A 21,103-nucleotide genomic window follows, 5' to 3' on the forward strand; every position below is an offset into this window, starting at 1 on the left:
CGTTTCTCCCATCGGGACTATACAAGGAGCACGAAGTCCATGCAACCAAATAGCTGCCTGAAGTAAGATGGCACTGATGTTCCGTATGCACCGAATGTATTGGACGAATTATAAGGCAGTAGTGAAAACTTTCTACAGATCACAACGCAAGATCACCGATCATTCGATCATTCGATCTTACAATTAGCATCCCTGCAGCCAGAGACACTTCGGTACAAAAGGGACGCTGGCGACGCTAGTGGTACAAAAAATAAACCTAACGTGAACGATTACTACGACAAGTTTTGTCAATTCACCCATTGAGTTCGTGCTCCATGGTCTCTCCCGCCAAATGGCCCCCAGTCGTTTCGGTTTCAAGAGGGACGCAGACGCAAAACGCGGTATCCGGTGAGTCTTGCCAGGTGTGCGCGCTTTCCGAGACACCGTTAAATCGCGCCTTGTCATGAATTTGTACATTTTTATTGAAAAATCGCTTGTTCGTCATCCCCGAGGATAGTTAGAGGGTCGCGTAGCGTCCTCGGCAAGACGGTTGTGCGTGCAAGTGGAGATTTAAGGGCGACGGGCGGCCGAAGCGGGGCTGCGGGACGTGTATAATCGGCCAGAACGTAGATCACTTGAGATTGATTTCTGCGGAGAGAGTGTTTCGTGACGAATTAACAAGTCGGGTCAGCTCGCGCCAGCGTCGTCATGCCTCTCCTACGCAAGAAGCTTTTTCACAAGTTGCACGTCTCCTCCGATTTCCGCGATGACGACGAGGTTTTCCACTGCGAGGCGACCAACGAGATCTTCAAAGATTACAAGTTAGTGTTTGACAGCTCGATCATTTTCACCTACGGACAAACGCACTCGCCGCATTTTGTTCTCTAACGTCTCCGACGTCTTCTCCTGCTTTTCAGTGAATTCTGCGAAAGAATTATTCTCTGCAACTCACTCGTCTGGTCCTGTAGTATCACAGGAAAGCCGAATTTCACTTACCAAGAGGCATTGCTCAGCGAGGAAAATGCGAGAAAGAGTCTCAAGGAATTTCCTATGGAGGTAATACACATCAAATGCAACATACACATTCTTCTAACATACCTTTGCTTGGGCAGCAATGAACTGCTTCGAAGCCCCAAGATTCCACTTTTTTTTCAGTCACGATCGCTAGGTTTTTTTTTTCTCTTACACCCCCACGATTTTACTAAATCCGAGTGTTTCTTTTCGTGTGAACATAGAAGCTTGATAATGATATTCCGATGAAAGATGTGCCTCGAACGGAGGAAATCCAATCTGTGATTATACACGTTTTACAAATAACTGCAACATAACCTAGTAATTGAAAATTGTTTATCTGACAATTGATCTTGACTTCGCCGCATAATGCATTGTATTGCATTACGTAACCTGGTTTTAGATTATTACCAGAATCTCGATAACAGTGTCTGAGGTTTAAATTACGTTTGGGTCTTGATTGCAGTTGCGAATTCCAATCTTATACCTGGCGAGCAAAACAAACAGGACTTCACTTAATGAAATGGTCGAGGATGTTTATCAATTCGCACGAGACAGATACTTTGTAGGAGAAATGGTCGAGGCCAGTTTTACCGAAGATGCCTGGTGCGAGTGTCACGTTTTACAGGTCATCGAGCCTACCAAGCAACAGATTAATTCTTACGTAAAAGAAAATAACAGGTATTTGTCAAATCTCGGTTTGGGCAATGGCTTGTCCCTCTTGACCTAACTAGGTGTCTTCTTATCTCCTTGTCTCTTCTTTTAACCATTTACACAAAGAAGCATGCTGGAAAGACAGTATCAACCTCCGGCAAAATTATTTCGCTACGAAGTGGAGCAGTTTGATTGCGGAGGTGACACAGACGTTAGCCAGCTCATGATAGTTGAGGCTTCACAGGTGCGACGACGCAAACAACACTACAGCAGAGAAAGGAATAAGATATTCTTGCGACAACTCTGCGAGCAAGGCGAGACTGGCATATGGATGGTCAAGGTAATCTGTTCAATTTGCTTCATTCTGTGTAATATTTGAATCCGCTTGTTGATTTATTTATTACTAGAGAGGTTCAATAGTCGTTGACAGAATATCTATAAGCTCAACCAAGAATGTCAAACGACGTTTCAGGTGACTTTGTGACAGATATTCGTGAATGAAACCTCGAATTGGCGTCAGTTAACTGGAACAAGCTGACTCATAATTCTACAAATAGATTTGTATTAAGCCTGTAGAAAAATTGACTCAGCATCAACTGGACATTACGGTTGGCATACAGCATTTGTTCTGCTTACATGTTTTGGTTTGCTTGTTGCAGGAGAGTGTCTTACAAAAGTATGGCATTCATAAGACTCGATTCGATACGATATTTGCTGGACCCATGCCAGACTTTTCTCCACGTCTCAAAAAACCTATCAAGCACAAGCAGGAGTCTATAGCGAAGTTTCTTACTCCAGATATAGCGAAACATAGGGTCTTTGATAAGCCAGATCCCTTGAAGAAAATAAACGACAGCGGAATAATCGGCAAGAAATCAAAGAAACAAAAGTAAGTTGAAACGTTGAGGACTTGTATGAATTTCCAGATATTTTTTTTTCCTCACTTTTATGATAACAATCAACTGGAGTTTCACTTTCGTGATACCTTACAAATTTATCACAGTTAATTGTCTGTGCAGGATGAATGGTAAATTTAAAGAAGATCTGAAAGCTAAAGCTCTGGAAGAAAAAGCTCGCCTGAAAGAAGCGAGGCTCGAAGAACGGGGTCGTAAGAAGGAAGAAAAACAAAAGCTTGCAGCTTATGTGAAGGAGTGGAATAAACCCAGAGAAGACTTAGAATGTGAAGATCTCCGACAAATTCCAGATCCGACCCCTGTTAAATGTTTCATTCCCAATGACAAATTTGGCGACTTCGTCATGATATTGGAATTTCTACAATATTTCTATGAAGAGTTAGAAGTTGGCAGTTACTTTCCAGGTGGAGTGAACTTGGACTTGATGGAGAAAGCTCTGTTAGAGAAAGAAGTTGCAGGACCTTGGAGTGACCTCTTGCAACTTTTGCTTGCAAATATTTTTAAATTTCAAGCCGAAGAAGAAGATGAGATCCACGCGGATGCTGCTAATCTAACTGACGATAGAAATATAGACCATGGGGTTTCATCTATGGCCGAAGCTGTGAAATTAGCCACAATAGCCTCATCTTGGTGTCAAACGCACCATGGGTGTCAATTATCCGAACTGACTTTGGATTACGTTACATTGAGTGAAATTTTACGACAGCATCTCTTGAGTTCTGGCGGTAGGATAAGCGACGTGGCATCTAAGTGGCGCTATTCTCAAAGAGGTAACCAATTATTCGTTTTTCTCGATGCACACCTATTTTTGATAGCTAGGTCGGGTATTGCCAATAAAATGAATACAGTCGAATGGCTAATGGGCTGTAGGCATCTGAAATTCCCGTTGAATGATTAATTTCATGCCAACCTGTTATATGATGAAATAAATTGAATTTTAGGTGGCTATACAAATCATGACGATCCAGTACTGCTCTTGAGAATGAAGGAGGCGCATATACTTCGAACTCTGGGCCACATGAATGTCTGCGAATTCGAATTGGATGATCGACTGAAGGTTGTCAGTTGTTTGATTAATCAGTTGCTTACGTTTGCATCTATTCGCGACGTGATCGATGAAAGATACGACAAACTGCATCAAGCAAAGAAGAAACTCAAGTTATTCCTGATAGCTGAGCAAAAGAAAGAAAAGGAAGAGAGGGAGAGAATGAAGGAGAGAGAGAAAGAGGGAAGAGCAGAGGAGGAAGAGCAGAAACCTAAGAAAATAACGAGAGGAAATTACGAGGACGAAAAAAAGAAGGGGGAATACGAAAACAAGCTGAAAGAACTACAGACCGCATCTCGAGACGATCAAATGATGCTTTATCTAGGCTCGGATAGGGCACATAGGAGGTACTGGAGGTTCCTATCTATACCAGGTACGGAATTGTCTTTGATGTGCATAACGTCTGACACATTTTTAATTTCTTATTCCTTTCATGGATCCTAATCGCTATATTCATTCAAACTCTAGGTTTATTTGTGGAGAACGATGAAAGATGGCCGGGTGCTTGTCTGCCCGGGGGTACTCCCTACAAACCGGAGCTTCAAGATGAGTCCGGAGAGGCGATGTATGCGTATTTGAAGAAGAAATTTAAAGACGAATCCAGCGATAAAGAAAACAGTATTAAGGAGCTGAAGAAGTCTCCGAAAAAAGTTGCCTTTTCTGACAAAAACGGATTAAAATCACCGCGAAAAGATCTTAGTCCTAAGAAAGAAGTAAAGGTAGATTTCAGTGATATTAGACAAAACTTGAACGTATGTACAGGAGATCAAACTTGCCCCATCCATTGTGTCACGGCTAGACCGCAGTGGAGTTTTTACGGCTTGCAAGAAAGCATTGACAGTGTAATTAATGCGTTAAATAAGAGGGGAATCAGAGAAGGTGAACTCAGACAGACTTTGATTCAAGAAGCAACGAGCTTAACGACAGTCATTGCCGAATGTCCCCGACACAAATTGAATCCCGAAGTGGTCAGTACCTACATTTTTTGCCAATTAAAAACGAAAAACTTGATTTTTTGTGAAATTTCTCTATGTCCATCATTTTATTCTGTCTTTTTTTTGTTCTCTCTCAGTATATGGAGCCGATCAAAGAGCCGACGAATAAGAATCACAGGAAAAATAAGTACGATAATGTTAATCTGACTTTCCCACCGGGTACCAACATTGAGGAGGTACTAGAATTAACGTTACGGGACTATATACTCGACCTAGAGGATAAAATCAAAGTTGGATGTCTGGGATCCTTGAAAGTCATCAACCGAGAGGTCTGGAGAACGGCGATAAACAAGCGTGGTTATGATAAACAGTGCGACAAGTTGGTTTACGGATTGAACGACATTGAGGCAGACACTGCGTCGAATCTTGTCCTGGATAAAATAAAGAATGAGAACAGGGTGAGCAGACCCGGGACCCCGGATTCTGAAATCAGTAGCAGCGGTGTTAAAACTTATCGGGATCCAGGAAGATATCTGGGACCACCGTTTGAAGACGAACCTGTGCCAGATCCGAATCAGCAAATTGCCATCAAACAATTAGCCTGCGCTATCTTACAAATATCGCACGCAATTGAACCGAAATATCTGAAAAAACCATTGGGTGTAGATGACAAGGACAAGAAACCAGCTAGCGAAGACATAGGCAGAGATAGGTGGGAACAATCGCTGATGGCTTCGACGAGTTGGTCCCAGTTGTTTGTGCATATGAGCACCTTGGAGAACAGCGTTGCATGGGCCAGAAGTGCTTTGAATGCGCAATGTCGTATCTGCAGAAAGCGCAGGGATGCCGAGAACATGCTACTCTGCGACGGATGCAACAAAGGGCACCATTTATACTGCCTCAAACCCAAACTCAATGTTCGTAGTCTTTATTTGTCTTATTGCATTATTTGGTTTAAAATTATTATTAATCGGTCAATAGTTCCTTGCTGAGTATTTCACTATGCGTCTTTTGAAATAATTGTTTGCAAAATTCGTGGTGAAACGACAGCAGGCTGGTTGTATGTCAAAATTTCTTCTCAGGCGGTACCAGAGGGAGATTGGTTCTGCACGACATGTAAACCCCGAGAGACGAAACCCAAGGAGAAGTCGAAGAGGAGAAAGAAATTTGAGGACGAGGTGGAAGAGGAGGCGGTTCTCACCAAAGAGACACGACGAAATCGTGCCAAAAGAATTCCTGAAAGTGAGGACGAGGAAACCGAGTTGCCGGAGGATCCGTGAGTATCCAGCCCAAATTTGACTGGCATCTATAGTAATTTCACTTGTTTCAGTGTTTTTTTCCCAAATGATTGATATACGACTCTGTTATCAGAGACGCGACGATGAGCCTTTGCGCGTTGTGTGGAATCGGAGGAAGGGTGATATGTTGTGATGGATGTCCGAAAGTATTTCATTTGGAGTGTACTGAGCCACTGTTGAAAAGAGTACCCCGTGGCAAGTGGCTGTGTGACTTCTGTTTAAGGAATAGAAGAACCAACTCTATACACGGTAGGCCTCGTTGTGTCGTTAGTAGTATTATTCTTTTCACCTGTAAATGTGAACCATTATCGATGTTCATAATGCATATCTTCGAAATATTATGAGGAAACCACAGATACGACACTCTATGCACCAGGAACTAGGAAATCCAAGTACAAGCCACGATTGAATCGTGAATAATCCGAGAGTTGTTGTCGTCGCGAACTGAACGGTAGATCCCGTTCTTTCATGAACAGTCTTAGGAAAATTTACAGATAGCATTAATTTTAGACTAAATAAATGACGCGTCACATTGAAAACAATCGGTCAGCTTTGGGTATGTTGCCAGCGAGAGGGCGCGAGAGGGAGAGAGACAGAGAAAGAGTGAGTGCAGCTGCTGCTCGTTCGCGTATCCACGGCTTCGCCAAGAGTCTTCTGACTACCGAATCCACAGACTGGGACGGTCTGTATCGTACCCACAATATAATCGTGCAGCGAATAATTCAGTTTTTTTTTCACTTCACCTTTCCTGCTTGGGAATGCGATTCATTTACCACCTATCCCAAGTTCAATACATAATAGCATGAAGATTATTACGTCAAGCTGTTCACAACCATTGACTTGCAGTATCATTTCGTCTTTCTTTTTATCGTCGTAATAAAACTAACGATTTGAACAGGATATTTGGCTTTCAGAGTGGAGAAAATTTACTTTGATCATTTATGACATCACAGACCTCATAGCACCTTTTTTATTTCTGTAATCATTCTTGTAAATCTGCCCTTACAATTATTCCAAACTACCCGGAATGACGCCCGTTGGCGTACATAGAAAATTACCCTTACGTGATTTCTGTATTCACGTTATTGACGAACAGTCCCTACTTATTTCCTTTTTGTTAACAATCATCCGTTTACTTTTGATACCCAATATATTATTTCAATGTTACATTATTTTGGCTTGAGCTATGCGGTGTTTGCTTGAATCTAACTTTAATCTACCAGATAAAAACGCTGGAAAATCACCTGAGATTAAATAGTTGCACATGTATTAACTGGTCATTTTCATTCTCCATACTTTGGTACAGAGAGCAGCATAAATTCAGACGACTTTGAACCGATACCCCAACGGCAAACGAGGAGATCCGCCAAGCGTGTAGCTGATGCAACAATCGACGAGATTAAAGAAGATGCCAGCACTGTAAAAGGTTGTATGGCAACTTTGCAAGAATTATTAGCGGATATCACGCATCACAGAGATTCTTGGCCGTTCCTTTCTCCCGTTACAAAAGATGAGGTTCCGGACTACCACGACATCATTTCAAGTCCAATGGATTTTGGGACCATAAAGTACAAGCTTGGAAAAGGAGATTATCAAACGCTTAGAGAATTTTACAGCGATTGTATTCTGGTATTTGATAACTGTGAGAAATACAACCAAGAGCACAGTTCTGTTTACAAGTGAGTATGAGAGCCAATGATACATTTGTCATTGGGTTCGGACGCCAGAGATTTTGGGATGTTACTAATTGCAGTGTTTTACAAGATGGATTGTATGCAAATGGCCTCGTATTGCTGGTTACTTTGTAACGTTTATATGTGTCTTTTCGAATACCTACATACATTTTAAATTCATTATTAAATTTCAATTATGGCTGGAGCTTTGATTACTAATTGCAATGTTTTACAAGAGGGGTTGTACGCAAATGGTCCTGCATTGCCGGGTACTCTGTCACGTTCACATGTGCCTTCTTAAATACCTACTTACATTTTAAATTCATTATTAACGACCAATTATGGCTAGAGCTTTTCCTTGCATAAACATTTATGCGAATGATCATTATTATTTACATAGTTACAGATCCATATTTGCATAGTACATTTATTTTATATTCCACAAAGTACAACTGCCAAGTGACATGAACAGCTTCGACTCTTGTATGATACTGTGCTGCATCGCTAGATTATTTCACACGTTAATACTCGTATAGTTGCTTCAAATACATCCTCATATTCTACTGTCCGTAACAAAAATGCTTGATATATTTCCAAGTCCTGTGATTACCTGTGGTTATTTCATATTATTAACAAAGATCACTATTTATTAACGCCTGTTCTAATTTTCGTCTCCTATCAATAATTCCATTATGCTCAATTGCATGTTATTCATTACAAAGAGACTGTTGCACGTTTCCTACATCTACCAGTATTATCGAAATCTCAACGGTGAATCCGTTAGGTTACGTAAACTTTGTCCAAGTTTTTCAGCCGACATCAAATTTCTACAATTTGGTTGTTTGATTTAAATGTTCGTGAACCAAATAATTCCCCATCTCGCTTGTCGTTATTATTGCTTGAAAAATAAATTGTGATCTTTGGCTTCCGAACGCAATACCAAATCTCAGAGGAGAATCTGTACTACGTTTTTTTTTAAAATACAGTACCATTTACAGAGCTGGGACGAGATTGTTGAAATACTTTGAGAAAAGGTGCAAAGATTTAGGTCTGAACTACAATGAACAAGAAGTAAGGGAACCAGATACAAAAAAACAGAAATGTGAACCAAACGGCGAGCTGGAAAACGGCATTGAAGATGAGGAGGAAGATGAGAACCTGAAGGACAACGAGGAGGAAGATGATGTCGACGAACAGGATGATGCAGATGAAGACGATGACGCAGATGAAGACGATGAAGAGGATTACGAAGAATCAGAGTCGGACGCAAGTTAAGTACGACGCGGGGATGGCAGCAGTAACGTAGCAAATCTATCTGAGCATTTCCCGAATAACTCCAACCAAGGCTAGACGAGTTTTTCAAACGCAGTAACAATTGTATTTATTTTCATTTTTCTGGCCGCTCGAAAAAGTATTCCTACAATTATCACCAGTGTTTGCAACTGACCTTAGCAAATATCAAGACTAAAAATGTTACTTGTATGTACATGCAGAGGCAACGATTGTTCTCAAATTTATTTTCTAAAACGGTTTTTGTAAGCTTGAATTGGGAGGATGTACATTTTATCACAATATTTATTGAAAATTTGATACTTTCGAATGGTATTGATGAGACTTTGCAACCGTTAATAAAATGAAAGATTCTTACTGTTCTACAAGTGTTCCTACTTGCTGAAAACTGCAGGAAACTGTACGGAGGGGGGCATAGTGGATTGTTATCTTACTTTTATAGTGCGACAATGAATTTAAATATGCCTTAAGTAAGTGATAGTCTGATATACATCGGAGAGTACCTACCTATAACAGTATACTTAATGCATAATGCTAGTTTTCCTTTAGTCGGAATTTTTGCCGAGTACAACACGTGTGTTTTAGCATTTATGATAATTTATTATTTTAAAAGTAGTCTTAATCCGCCAGATCAGCCAGTAGTATACTCCTTGTAGAGACAATGCAAAAGTTCCAGAGTATATTTCTTTGTTCAAATGAGGCATCATTTTTTAAATGTGTTTTCGGGCACACGAGTATACAATATATCATCGTAGTAAGCATTTCTTCTTCACACTTATACATAGAACATTACCATATTATTAATAAGATATTTAACGAAGAATACGTATGTCACCGATTGCTCTCTTTCATTCTCCTTAGCCTCTTGGCTCATGGTGGTATTTTTTTTTTCTTCTTTTTTTTTCAAATCTTGAAGGTACTTATGCATTTCTTTTCGAAATATAATCAATTTGCGAATTTAGGCTGGGCCTACACAAAATCAAGGGTACAAAATGTCAATGTCCGTTGTATGATGAAAGCGGTCCTTAATTGTAATGATGTGCATTTTATACAATTATTAATTTAGTAATGATGAAATATTTCAATAATAAAAGAAGAGAAAAACGAAAGGAAACAACAATAATAATTAAACTATCTTTTCATACATAGTAGATATATTCTCAATGCGATATAATCTGAATTTGTATTTCCCCGGGTAAACAAAACAAAATCGGTTTACAGCGTCGTAGCGGTTGCCGGGACTGCAGGTTCATTCGTGCGTACGAGATTGGTTCGTTAAGATGCCTCGTGGTTTCGATTCAGCTAGATTCGCGTTTACCTGTTGATAATATTCGCATAAACGTGCGTAATTAGATCATAATTATTGTATTATAATTATATTATAATAGTCATATTGATATCTTGTTAATATGCATGAACGTTCAAAATCTTGTCGGGAGAAAATCTTGATTATCCTTTTCTATTGCGGCGACCGTTAAACAAAAGACGGTACGACGTGAACATCGGCACGAAACCATTTCATTTTCGTTTACGACGCGCGACGCTTCGAGCGTATCGTGGCTTCAGTTTTGGATAATATTCACCTAAAACTAAGTCGTAATTACGGTGTTCTGGTAGGATATCGTGCAAAAACTGGTCTAATCAATCCTCGAGCAAATTCTGTGTGGCTAAAGAGTTAATTTTGTGTGCAAGATGACCGTACATATTCGCCAATTCGACGACGTGCAAAGTCTGTTGAACAAAAGATGACTACGACTCTCGATACGGTTTAAAGGTAAAGGCAGAATGATTTTCGTAGATAGTCGCCGTGTTAATACACACACATTATCTCCGTTTAACTTAGACTAACATTCTAGAAGCATCAACCGTTTCGATATCGATTTTATCGAATGGCATTTGTCCAAACATTGCACGGCTTATTGGCGGAATCGCGGTGTGGAATAAAAAATTATCACCGATTGCTCTCTTTCATTCTCCTTAGCCTCTCTGCTCATGGTGGTATTTTTTTTCACCGTTTTTTTTTTTTACAAATTTTAACAGTACTCATGCATTTCTTTTCGAAATATAATCAATTTGCGAATTTAGGCTGGGCCTACACAAAATCGAGGGTACAAAATGTCAATGTCCGTTGTATGATTAAAGCGGTCCTTAATTGTAATGATGTACATTTTATACAATTATTAATTTAGTAATGATGAAATATTTCAATAATAAAAGAAGAGCAAAAACGAAAGGAAACAACAATAATAATTAAACTATTTTTTCATACATAGTAGACAAATTCTCGATGAGATATAATGTCAATATGTATTGCCCGGTAAACTAAACAAGATCGGTTTACAGCGTCGTAACGGGTTGGCGGGACTGCAGGTACATTCCTGCGTGCGAGATTTGGTTCGTTAAGATGTCTTGTGGTTTCGATTCAGCTAGATTCGCGTTTACCTGTTAATGACATTCGTATAAACGTGCGTAATCAGATTATAATTATTATATTATCATTGTATTATAATAGTCATATTGATCTCTTGTTAATATGCATGAACGTTCAAAATCTTGTCGGGAGAAAATCTTGATTATCCTTTTCTATTGCGGCGACCGTTAAACAAAAGACGGTACGACGTGAACATCGGCACAAAACCATTTCAGTTTCGTTTACGACTCGCGACGCTTCGAGCGTATCGTGGCTTCAGTTTTGGATAATATTCACCTAAAACTAAGTCGTAATTACGGTGTTCTGGTAGGATATCGTGCAAAAACTGGTCTAATCAATCCTCGAGCAAATTCTGTGCGGCTGAAGAGTTAATTTTGTGTGCAAGATGACCGTACATATTCGCCAATTCGACGACGAGCTAAGTCCGTTAAACATAAGATGACTACGACTCTCGATACGGTTTAAAGGTAAAGGCAGAATGATTTTCGTAGATAGTCGCCGTGTTAATACACACACATTATCTCCGTTTAACTTGGACTAACATTCTAGAAGCATCAACCGTTTCGATATCGATTTTATCGAATGGCATTTGTCCAAACATTGCACGGCTTATTGGCGGAATCGCGGTGTGGAATAAAAAATTATCACCGATTGCTCTCTTTCATTCTCCTTAGCCTCTCTGCTCATGGTGGTATTTTTTTTTCACCGTTTTTTTTTTTTTACAAATTTTAACAGTACTCATGCATTTCCTTTCGAAATATAATCAATTTGCGAATTTAGGCTGGGCCTACACAAAATCGAGGGTACAAAATGTCAATGTCCGTTGTATGATTAAAGCGGTCCTTAATTGTAATGATGTACATTTTATACAATTATTAATTTAGTAATGATGAAATATTTCAATAATAAAAGAAGAGCAAAAACGAAAGGAAACAACAATAATAATTAAACTGTCTTTTCGTACATAGTAGACAAATTCTCGATGAGATATAATGTCAATATGTATTGCCCGGTAAACTAAACAAGATCGGTTTACAGCGTCGTAACGGGTTGGCGGGACTGCAGGTACATTCCTGCGTGCGAGATTTGGTTCGTTAAGATGTCTCGTGATTTCGATTCAGCTAGATTCGCGTTTACCTGTTAATAACATTCGTATAAACGTGCGTAATCAGATTATAATTATTATATTATCATTATATTATAATAGTCATATTGATCTCTTGTTAATATGCATGAACGGTCAAAATCTTGTCGGGTGAAAATCTTGATTATCCTTTTCTATTGCGGCGACCGTTAAACAAAAGACGGTACGACGTGAACATCGGCACGAAACCATTTCAGTTTCGTTTACGACTCGCGACGCTTCGAGCGTATCGTGGCTTCAGTTTTGGATAATATTCACCTAAAACTAAGTCGTAATTACGGTGTTCTGGTAGGATATCGTGCAAAAACTGGTCTAATCAATCCTCGATCAAATTCTGTGTGGCTAAAGTGTTAATTTTGTGTGCAAGATGACCGTACATATTCGCCAGTTCGACGACGTGCTAAGTCCGTTAAACATAAGATGACTACGACTCTCGATACGGTTTAAAGGTAAAGGCAGAATGATTTTCGTAGATAGTCGCCGTGTTAATACACACGCATTATCTCCGTTTAACTTGGACTAACATTCTAGAAGCATTAACCGTTTCGATATCGATTTTATCGAATGTCATTTGTCCAGACATTGGACGACTTATTGGCGGAATCGCGGTGTGGAATAAAAAATTGACTGACGATCGAGTCGTGATATCGGTCGGGTAATCTGGCGGTTTGAATTGTTAGTTTTTCGTCATTGCGGTGGAAAAAGTGTAAAAAGTGAACGCGTGTGGCACAAATTTGACATTGCGATTCGGTGTGTCGCGGTATTTGCGGTACGTAGTTGTACGGATCCCCACGATTCCCGTTCATTGTTTTCAATATTCAGTTAACCTCGGAGTTACAGCGTTCCCTCGCGAAAAACGCTTGGTTGGTACCTATTTACCCGGCTTCGGCAATTAGATTCGAAACAAGGTTTCCGCATAAAAAGTGTCAAGTGAAAGAATTTCTCTACGTGCGGCCCGAGTCGCGTCTCGAGTCGGAAATGATCGCGTGTGTTGTGTATTGTCAGTGTACTCTCGAGGATGTGGCAAGTGGATTCCCTCGCAAAGATTTTCTGCAGAAACCGAAGAAGAGCACGTGGATGCTACGTACTACACAGAAATAGTTGCCACGCTGCACGAGTGAGTCGAATGACTTTGAAATACATAACTATCTTTTTTCTCCTTTCTCAATGCTACCAAATTGCATAACGTTCAGGTTGATAAGAATTTCCTAAACGAGGAAAATGCCTCTATTTGCTGGGTCCGTGTTTACACGAGTTGCGCCAAAGAGACTTACGTCACACCCTTCACACCGTTTTCACCGCCTCTGTAGCATTCAGTTTTCCGATTTGTCTATAGTTTCGGATTTACTGTTACCGATTTTACTTCTTTCATAGATTGCCAGTGTACCTTGCCACTTTGCAAGATGCTCACTAATATACAACTGTGTGCACGATTTTAAATTGATTTTCACCTACGGCGGTTGACGCTTTACTTCTATACTTCCAAGTGGATAAATTAATGCAAAGAATTTCTCGAATAATCAAACGAAATGAGTTTACGGCGCGATGTTTATTTGTCGACGACTACACCTTGTTTATAAGAGGTATTGCGGAACATCAGAAATTTCACAACGAAAAGATCATATCTAAAATTTAATTCGCGATTCTTCTAAGCAATAGTTGAATGAAAATTCTAGTGGTGATGTTCAGCTGCTTCCTTCCTTCTCATCTCTGCGTATGCAGCTTTGTTTGCTGGACTGTTAGCTATAAAAGAGGAACAAAATATATAGTCTTGAATAGGTACCGAGTCTATAGATACTGTCACAATCGTTTGTCAATGCTTTTCCTACTTTTCATGCAAAGAACTGTGCTGAGCAATGAAAAAAATTGTTTTGCTTACCGAGTTTGTGAATTTGGTAGATTATGGGTAGGCTGGCGATAACGCCATAATAGTAGAATCTGAATTGCCAACAGTACTTCCAATAGAACTTGTATGGAAATTGTGCAATCTTTGCCGAAACGGTATACGGGAACTTCATGGGACGAGACACTGGAGCAGGTGGTTCTCCAGACATCTTTGCTAAACAACAGACCATGAAACAATAATTATCATCTTTATTCTTTTTTTCCCAATACCGGGTTACGAACAAAAATTACATCCCGTCAGAAACTAAGACTTCTGTTTTTTCTTACGTCAACTTTTATATTCCCCTTAAAACTAGGCGCGTGATCAGGTTTTATTTCCACCATCCACAAACATGGTTTAAATCATGATGATAAAATTTTGTCGATCTACGTGACTATCATCGGTAATTTCTAGATGAAATGTGAAAACAGGAGTCAACGGATTCCGGAAATATTTACGAAGTTGAATTATGTAATATTGCAACGATTTACGTTTGGCAGGAAATTAGCACTAGCCTTGCTAAATGGACGGTATTACTTTCGTGGGAATGAGAAATATTTAGTAAGAGGATAGAGTTACTACTGGCGTATAGAATAGGGACGGAATAGGGCAGAATGTAGATCAGACGAAGCGAGTTTCGAACTTTCGATCCATCGAGTGACATTGCAGGCTGATAATTGTGCGAACCTTTACTTCACCGCGAATGAGACATAATATCGTTGTGCGACGTGAGCCCAAGGTAACCGACTGCTCAGAATTCATGATTTTTGATCACAAAACTACCCATCGAAGAAATAATCTAAGCTTATGAGTGTATCATTACCGTTCCGTGGAAATACTTTCTGCAATGAACTTGTGACAAATCAACTCGGGTCCGTCTCTCGTGCACGATGGCCGACGACTGCGGCTGCGTCCACGAGGTTACGTAAGCTGACGATATTGGTCGAGTGCCGACTATCGAGAGTAGTCGAGATCCTTCAGCGATAATCGGTGTCAAACGCAGCCAAACCGTCATCATTGATTTCAAATGAAAAATGTCAACGATGTCGACGGCTCCTGACGCGCGGTTGTGATTGTCTTAACGAGACTGAGTATCGGGCCCAATTTTCCGCACACATGGTGTATCGTTTATGCCAAAAAATGGCCGGAATGCTCGTGCAAATGCAGGAGGCATTCACGCAGGTTCAGTATTCCCGGAGAGTTCACCCGGAGTTCATGTCGAAGTTGAAAAAATTGTACCAAAAGGTGAGCCTAGTCCAGAATTATTTCTTCAGCCATCCGAGTGGTTCTGGCTCTGCTTTAAATGCAGTTTTGCCCATAAAAATTCACATTCTGCTGTAGTATGAACCCTCGAATGTGTGGCACGTCGATTTGTCATAACTCACGAAAATACTAATCCTTTGCAGATGAGTGAGAAAGACTTTACAAGGGCATTCATATCTTGTTTGTTAATTCCATTGGGCGAGGGAGAGCATCATCCTCGTATCGAGAACGTACTTATCTTTGCCGCAAAATTTGCAGTCAGCGTAGAATCGTTTAACCATGAGACCGAGGAAGAGGAACTTTGCCCTTTCATGAATTCGTTGTTTGAGTTTTTACTAGACAATCACGATGTCGGAGATGCAGCGCTGAGGTTCCGTATGTGCTACTTTATGAATATGCTCCTCAACTCTATGGGGGACAATGCGTTTATAGATGATTTGCTGTGCGATAGAATTACTACATGTATGACTGAGCGATTACTGGATAAAGTGCCCAAAATCAGGGCTCAGGCAATTTTAGCTCTTCATCGTCTTCAAGATCCGTCAGATGAACATTGCCCTGTGATTAAAGCATTCATATTTCACCTTAACAAAGATCCACAAGCCGAAGTTCGCCGAGCAGTCTTGCTTACAATGGGAAAAAACAAACAAACACTAGCAGCTGCGCTGCGAAGAACTCGTGATATTAACGATGGTGTCAGAAAACTGGCTTTTCAATTTTTAACCAAAATTACAGTTCGATCATTGACCATCGAACAAAGAGAAAAGTTGCTGAGCGACGGACTACGCGATAGATCTGAAAAGGTCAGCAAGTATGTTAAAATGCAATTGTTACCCACCTGGCTGGAACATTACGAGGGAGATTTCATCAAATTGCTCCGAGCACTAGACGCCGAGAATGCACTGGAAATTTCTATTCTAATGCTGGATGTTTTATTGAAGTAGGTTTATTTGATGACTGGGTGTGAAACTCTACTTAATTGCCTGTTCCAATGAAAAATATTATCGTATCATCCGATTTTTCGTTTCCAGACTTACTCCAGTGCGCAACATCATTCAACATGTACCTGTCGATCCTGACACAAAATTAATTCCATTTGAAAAATTAACAAGCGAAAGCGTAATTTATTGGCGGTGCGTGATTACACACCTGCAGCGTGAAGGCTGTCAAGATGAGATTGATAAAATATTGCCTGAACTTTCCAAATTTTGTGAGTACATCAGAGAATTCATGAATCTGATGAAACATGATCAGCGTGAAACTTGGGAACAGAACATGCTTCGTTTCATCCTTCTGCAGTTGTTTGAAATCACAAAAATTTGCGATCTACATGACGAGGTTGGCAGGGAAAACTTAAAGGAATTGATAGTAGATACACTAAAGTCGGATCATGATTCTGAAGCTCTTATCGATAGTATTGTTCAACAGTGTGTAGCTATTGTGCCAGATACCGAAAGTAGATTGAATTTATTGGCCAATGTGATAAGTGAACTGCGAATGCCATTGACAACCGAGGTTGTACCGTTATCCGAAGCTGAAAAACAGGAGAAAGATATGAAGGTATCATTTTGTGAAAATTCGAGGATTCACATTTGTTTCGATCACTACTATAACCTCAAGTTGTATACTCATTGTTTCAGAAAGCAAAATTGAAAGTAGAGTTACTTCAAGTTCAAGAGTATCAGTATGTGGCGATCCAAAGTAAAAATTTTTTGCGGGCAGAGGAATTAAAAACCAAAATTGAATTTCTGAAAGCTGCCATTGAAGACCTTGGCACAGATCAGGTTGTGGAAGAGGTGCGGGAAGAATATGAAATGAAAAGTGACAAAAAAACACTGACAAAGTGCTTGCAAATCATGTTCTCCATGACGCAAAGCGTAAAGACATTGTGTCCGATGTTGAGAAGCCTTCTGATGGATATGGTTCTTCCCAATCTCGATGTAGGTTTATAGAAATGCTGTGAAGATATTTGAAAAACTTTTATTGCAATTTGGATAAACTAGATTTTTCATACTTCTAGCATTCAGTGTGCAGCGTCATAATCGGAGCACTGAAGGCAACTACAGTTTGTTGTCTCTTGGATGAGGATTTGGCCAAAAAATATATACCCGTTTTCTTCCTGCAATTTAGTGTCGAAAATGACGACATTTGGCTCGCCGCACTCAAGGGCATATTTGATTTATTGGTACTCTACGGTCTTGAGCGTCTGGGTATGGCTCCAGATCCAGAAACAACAGAAGACACTGGTCAAGCTAACAAAAGTAGGAGTAACAGGACTGTCAGACTGTATAGTCAGTCGGAAGATACAGATACATTGCTCAGTACTCCGCGACCTTCCCTGAATTGCGAAAATAGAAATATCATCAATATCCTCACAGGATTATTGGATAATGCCGTAAGCTCAGCACCCAATCAATTTACCGTTCGAGCGAATTTCATGGCACTTTTTATTCCTGCAACAATCTCGATATTTTGCTTTCTGCAGAACCGGGACCTACGGACAATTGCGGTTGAAGGTCTTTGCAAGCTTTTACTACACCGAAGAATCTCCAGTCCTTCTTTGGTCGCGCGACTCATTATTTTATGGCACAATCCTGTGACTGACAACGACTCTTATCTGCGCCAGTGTTTGAGTTATTTTTTCAACCATTTTGGCACCGTTGTACCAGATAGCCAAGAAATGCTGGAACGCTCCTTTCTCGTGACGCTGAAAATGCTGGCCAATGCTCCAGACACCAGTCCGTTACACGAGATTGAACCTCTCAAGGTTGCGCAACTTATTTTGCACCTTACGAAAACTGAAGCTCAGGATCGTCTTCTAGGCTATTGCGCCCATAATAATTTGGCCCTTGCTATAATTGCCGAGGCTCTAAACTCTGACAGTTGTATAGATCCCAAACTACTTATTCGAAGCTTGAGGTATTTGCATATTCATTTGGAGGATGATTCTATGAGAAAATGCCTTCAAGAGTCTGTCAAAAGACTTTCGGAACAGGTTAATAAAAATTATCCTTATACAAGCAGATGTATTGATTATGGAGAATATTGGTATATTTCTTAATTTCAATCCTAATTACAGGTAGAATTTTGCGAAAAACGTATAACTAACACGTTGTCGCATTTCAAGCGCAATTTGGACAATCAAACCAAATTCGGAGCAGAAAATGGGCCAATAACAGAAGAAGAGCTAATGATCGAAGAAGAACCAATGATCGAAGAAGAGCTTGATGCGTGTTAGAAGTGACTTTTGCCTGCTCCCTCGTGCCTTGTTAAAGACGATGAATCGCGTTCTAATTCGATCAGTATATCAACATCTGCTGGATTTGCCTTCGTGAGAAGCTCGGGTTAGGTGATAATTGTACTGAATTCGTGATGGCATTTTTTTGGTATTCTAAACCATGATGAACGAAACACAAAAGTGGCTCAATTCATAATTTTTCTCATATCAAATATCATCACATTAATTTTTAATCATCACAACAATTTGTCGTGTGTATCATATGTATTGTGAAATTTCTGGTGAATTTTTTTAAACACGGGTCGTACTCGCTAATCGCTATCTACCACGCGTGTTTTCCCGTTTTGATTGATCTCCGTTTTGCGGTAATTAATTTAAGTCAGAAATAATAAATCAATCGAAACAAATCAGTCGTATGGTTCGTGAAGTCTCGAGTTCATTTTTGTAGAGCTATAACGCAATAGAATTTCCGATTGACCGTAAATCTGCTCTGTTCTTTCTTTCATCGTTATATGCTATTTACTCGCTCGCTATGTGTCTTTATTCGGCAACGAAAGATTAGAAAAAAAGTCCATTGTCGCCACGACAGCAGAGTTTCGATTTCTCGCTGTCGGGCGGTTTTTTTCTTCACCTCCACCAAGTTGAAAACTTGAAAACCACTCGAGCTTTGTACCCTCCACTACGGATACGTGCATTTGGCACGTTTTCCGACCGCTCAACGCCACTGGGTGGTTAGTGCAGCTGGCGGAATCGATATTCATCCGTAAAACCTTTCAAATAAACGAGGACATTAGGCAACGCGGATCCCTTTGCGATCCTCTCGCGATTCGAAGACAATCGACGCCAGTGGTACCTTCAGCTTGATCGTTCAATTCTCAATTTTTATTTATGGTCCTAGTAGCCCCTCTCACCCTTCGTTTTTCACCGATTATTCAGAGTAAAATCCATCTGCTCCTTTTTCTTTTGCTCTATTCTCGTTTCAAGTCACTCTAGTGTAAATTTGTACGTAGTATTCGGATTCGATAAATTTCAGACGCTCTCCCGACTTTACATATATCTTTTATCTAGCAGTCACTTCCGGACTTACGCAAACTCCGTTCAAACCTATCAATCGCAATAGAATATTGGGTAGTAAAAGGTATCGCGAAACGCGGATGAAAGTTTGGGGGAAGGTTTAGAAATGACAAGACAAGAGTCGTTGTTCTTCGTTCGGACTGTTGCTGGCGTGGCTCGATCGGTATCGAGGTGAACCATTTTCTTCGGTTTTTTCATTGCCCCGTTGTTGTTTTATCGGTCCTGACATCGACGGTAAATTTCAAGTTTCGAGTGTCCGAAGCAGCACGCCTGATTGGCCAAATCGATTGTTACACTCGACTGATTATCCATCCCCTGTGACTGTGTTCTACCCAGGTTTCGATATACTCACCGAGTGGTGGTCCTCGTCGTCGTCGTCACACAGACGAAGATGCTGCCCACTGGGTAGATATATGCCTAATGGTTTATAGATCGAGTAATTATCCTCGGAAGGATGATCGTGCGAATACGCCGCGGCGTCGAGGCCCCAACGTTTATCCTACGACGGATTCGAGTCACCCCCGGTTCGTTCAAACTAGCTCGTAATTTGGCCCCTGCGATTGGTCCAATTTGCTTCTAAAAATTACACAATTTAGTTCTCAACACTCCATTTTACCTAATTTCAGAATAAACTATCGTCCTTTTTCATTCAGCTGGCTGTTGCGGCCTCGGTGATAAATAATCGCGTGGGTTCAGCCGTTGTCCAAACCCATCGCCGGTACGCGTCTATCCCGATTCCTTGTGTCTCGACTTGCTGGCACCGTGGCTATTTCCTTGTTTATAGTCGATAACTTTCTGTATTGTATCCGATACAATCAACGGTATAAATATTTGCTCTATCGAATTGCCGCATCTTTGGGGAAGATCGCAGTGTCAGCGAGTGCAAAAACAGGCCGAATCCCGCCGATAATTCTCAAGAACACCAAATTTGATAGGCAATGCTTTTCATTTCCCGCATGCCCGCGAAGGAATCTTTGTACTATATTTTTTTGCGGTAGATTGATGGATGGAGGAGCTTTCATATCGTCCCACCCCGCGGTCACTCTGACGGGGATGCGTTGTCGTTATTACTTCATTTTATCTCCCACGGCGACCTATTGCTTTTGTTTATGCATCCAATATTTGTCAAAAAACTTTCAACGGATCTCTGATACAACCGTTAGCCAGAGACGTCGATCGTTTGTTTCTCTCTCATTGATTAGACAGACATCTTTTTCAAGTAAGAGGTAGCAAGAGTTGAAACTGCAATGGAGAAATACCGACAGGCAG

General features: G+C 40.4%; 3 protein-coding genes across 8 annotated transcripts; 2 read left to right on the plus strand and 1 right to left on the minus strand.

Moving 5' to 3' along the window:
* Positions 1–348: 348 nt before the first annotated feature.
* Positions 349–11,021, plus strand: LOC124186930 (bromodomain adjacent to zinc finger domain protein 1A). 6 transcript variants are annotated; one of them, XM_046579069.1, is made up of 14 exons: positions 352–800; positions 897–1,035; positions 1,457–1,671; positions 1,771–1,984; positions 2,304–2,533; positions 2,664–3,328; positions 3,500–3,976; positions 4,072–4,571; positions 4,676–5,455; positions 5,621–5,814; positions 5,910–6,085; positions 6,387–6,518; positions 7,143–7,515; positions 8,496–11,021. In XM_046579069.1, exons 1-14 carry the CDS (start codon positions 688–690, stop codon positions 8,782–8,784), a joined length of 4,497 nt encoding a protein of 1,498 aa, XP_046435025.1. In that variant the 5' UTR covers positions 352–687; the 3' UTR covers positions 8,785–11,021. The 6 variants fall into 6 exon arrangements, with proteins under 6 accessions (XP_046435031.1, XP_046435025.1, XP_046435028.1 ...); XM_046579072.1 differs by having other exon boundaries at positions 8,508–11,021; XM_046579073.1 differs by having other exon boundaries at positions 6,405–6,518.
* A 2,883-nt stretch (positions 11,022–13,904) lies between these two features.
* Positions 13,905–15,210, minus strand: LOC124186953. Its single transcript, XM_046579116.1, has 3 exons — positions 15,083–15,210; positions 14,254–14,433; positions 13,905–14,117 (listed from the first exon to the last, which is right to left on the minus strand). The coding sequence occupies exons 2-3, from the start codon at positions 14,426–14,428 to the stop codon at positions 14,047–14,049; spliced, it is 246 nt and encodes an 81-aa protein (XP_046435072.1). The 5' UTR covers positions 14,429–14,433; positions 15,083–15,210; the 3' UTR covers positions 13,905–14,046.
* Positions 15,211–15,274: 64 nt separating this feature from the next.
* Positions 15,275–19,244, plus strand: LOC124186931 (condensin complex subunit 3). Its single transcript, XM_046579076.1, has 7 exons — positions 15,275–15,504; positions 15,666–16,462; positions 16,554–17,082; positions 17,163–17,462; positions 17,543–17,917; positions 18,008–18,517; positions 18,602–19,244. The coding sequence occupies exons 1-7, from the start codon at positions 15,376–15,378 to the stop codon at positions 18,758–18,760; spliced, it is 2,799 nt and encodes a 932-aa protein (XP_046435032.1). The 5' UTR covers positions 15,275–15,375; the 3' UTR covers positions 18,761–19,244.
* Positions 19,245–21,103: the final 1,859 nt, after the last annotated feature.

This window comes from Neodiprion fabricii, chromosome 7 (genome assembly GCF_021155785.1).
Source record: "Neodiprion fabricii isolate iyNeoFabr1 chromosome 7, iyNeoFabr1.1, whole genome shotgun sequence".
Taxonomy (NCBI): Eukaryota; Metazoa; Arthropoda; class Insecta; order Hymenoptera; family Diprionidae; genus Neodiprion; species Neodiprion fabricii.

Bases quoted from the DNA above. Each gene is read 5' to 3' on its own strand.
- LOC124186953 (XM_046579116.1), bottom strand. From the start codon at position 14,428: ATGTCTGGAGAACCACCTGCTCCAGTGTCTCGTCCCATGAAGTTCCCG. The intron at 14,118-14,253 runs GTAAGCAAAACA...CCTCTTTTATAG, and splicing joins CTACCAAATTCACAAACTCG to CTAACAGTCCAGCAAACAAA.
- LOC124186930 (XM_046579069.1), top strand. From the start codon at position 688: ATGCCTCTCCTACGCAAGAAGCTTTTTCACAAGTTGCACGTCTCCTCC. The intron at 801-896 runs GTTAGTGTTTGA...CCTGCTTTTCAG, and splicing joins GAGATCTTCAAAGATTACAA to TGAATTCTGCGAAAGAATTA. The intron at 6,519-7,142 runs GTCTGTATCGTA...ACTTTGGTACAG, and splicing joins CGAATCCACAGACTGGGACG to AGAGCAGCATAAATTCAGAC.
- LOC124186931 (XM_046579076.1), top strand. From the start codon at position 15,376: ATGGTGTATCGTTTATGCCAAAAAATGGCCGGAATGCTCGTGCAAATG. The intron at 16,463-16,553 runs GTAGGTTTATTT...TTTCGTTTCCAG, and splicing joins ATGCTGGATGTTTTATTGAA to ACTTACTCCAGTGCGCAACA. The intron at 17,918-18,007 runs GTAAGCTCAGCA...TGCTTTCTGCAG, and splicing joins CAGGATTATTGGATAATGCC to AACCGGGACCTACGGACAAT.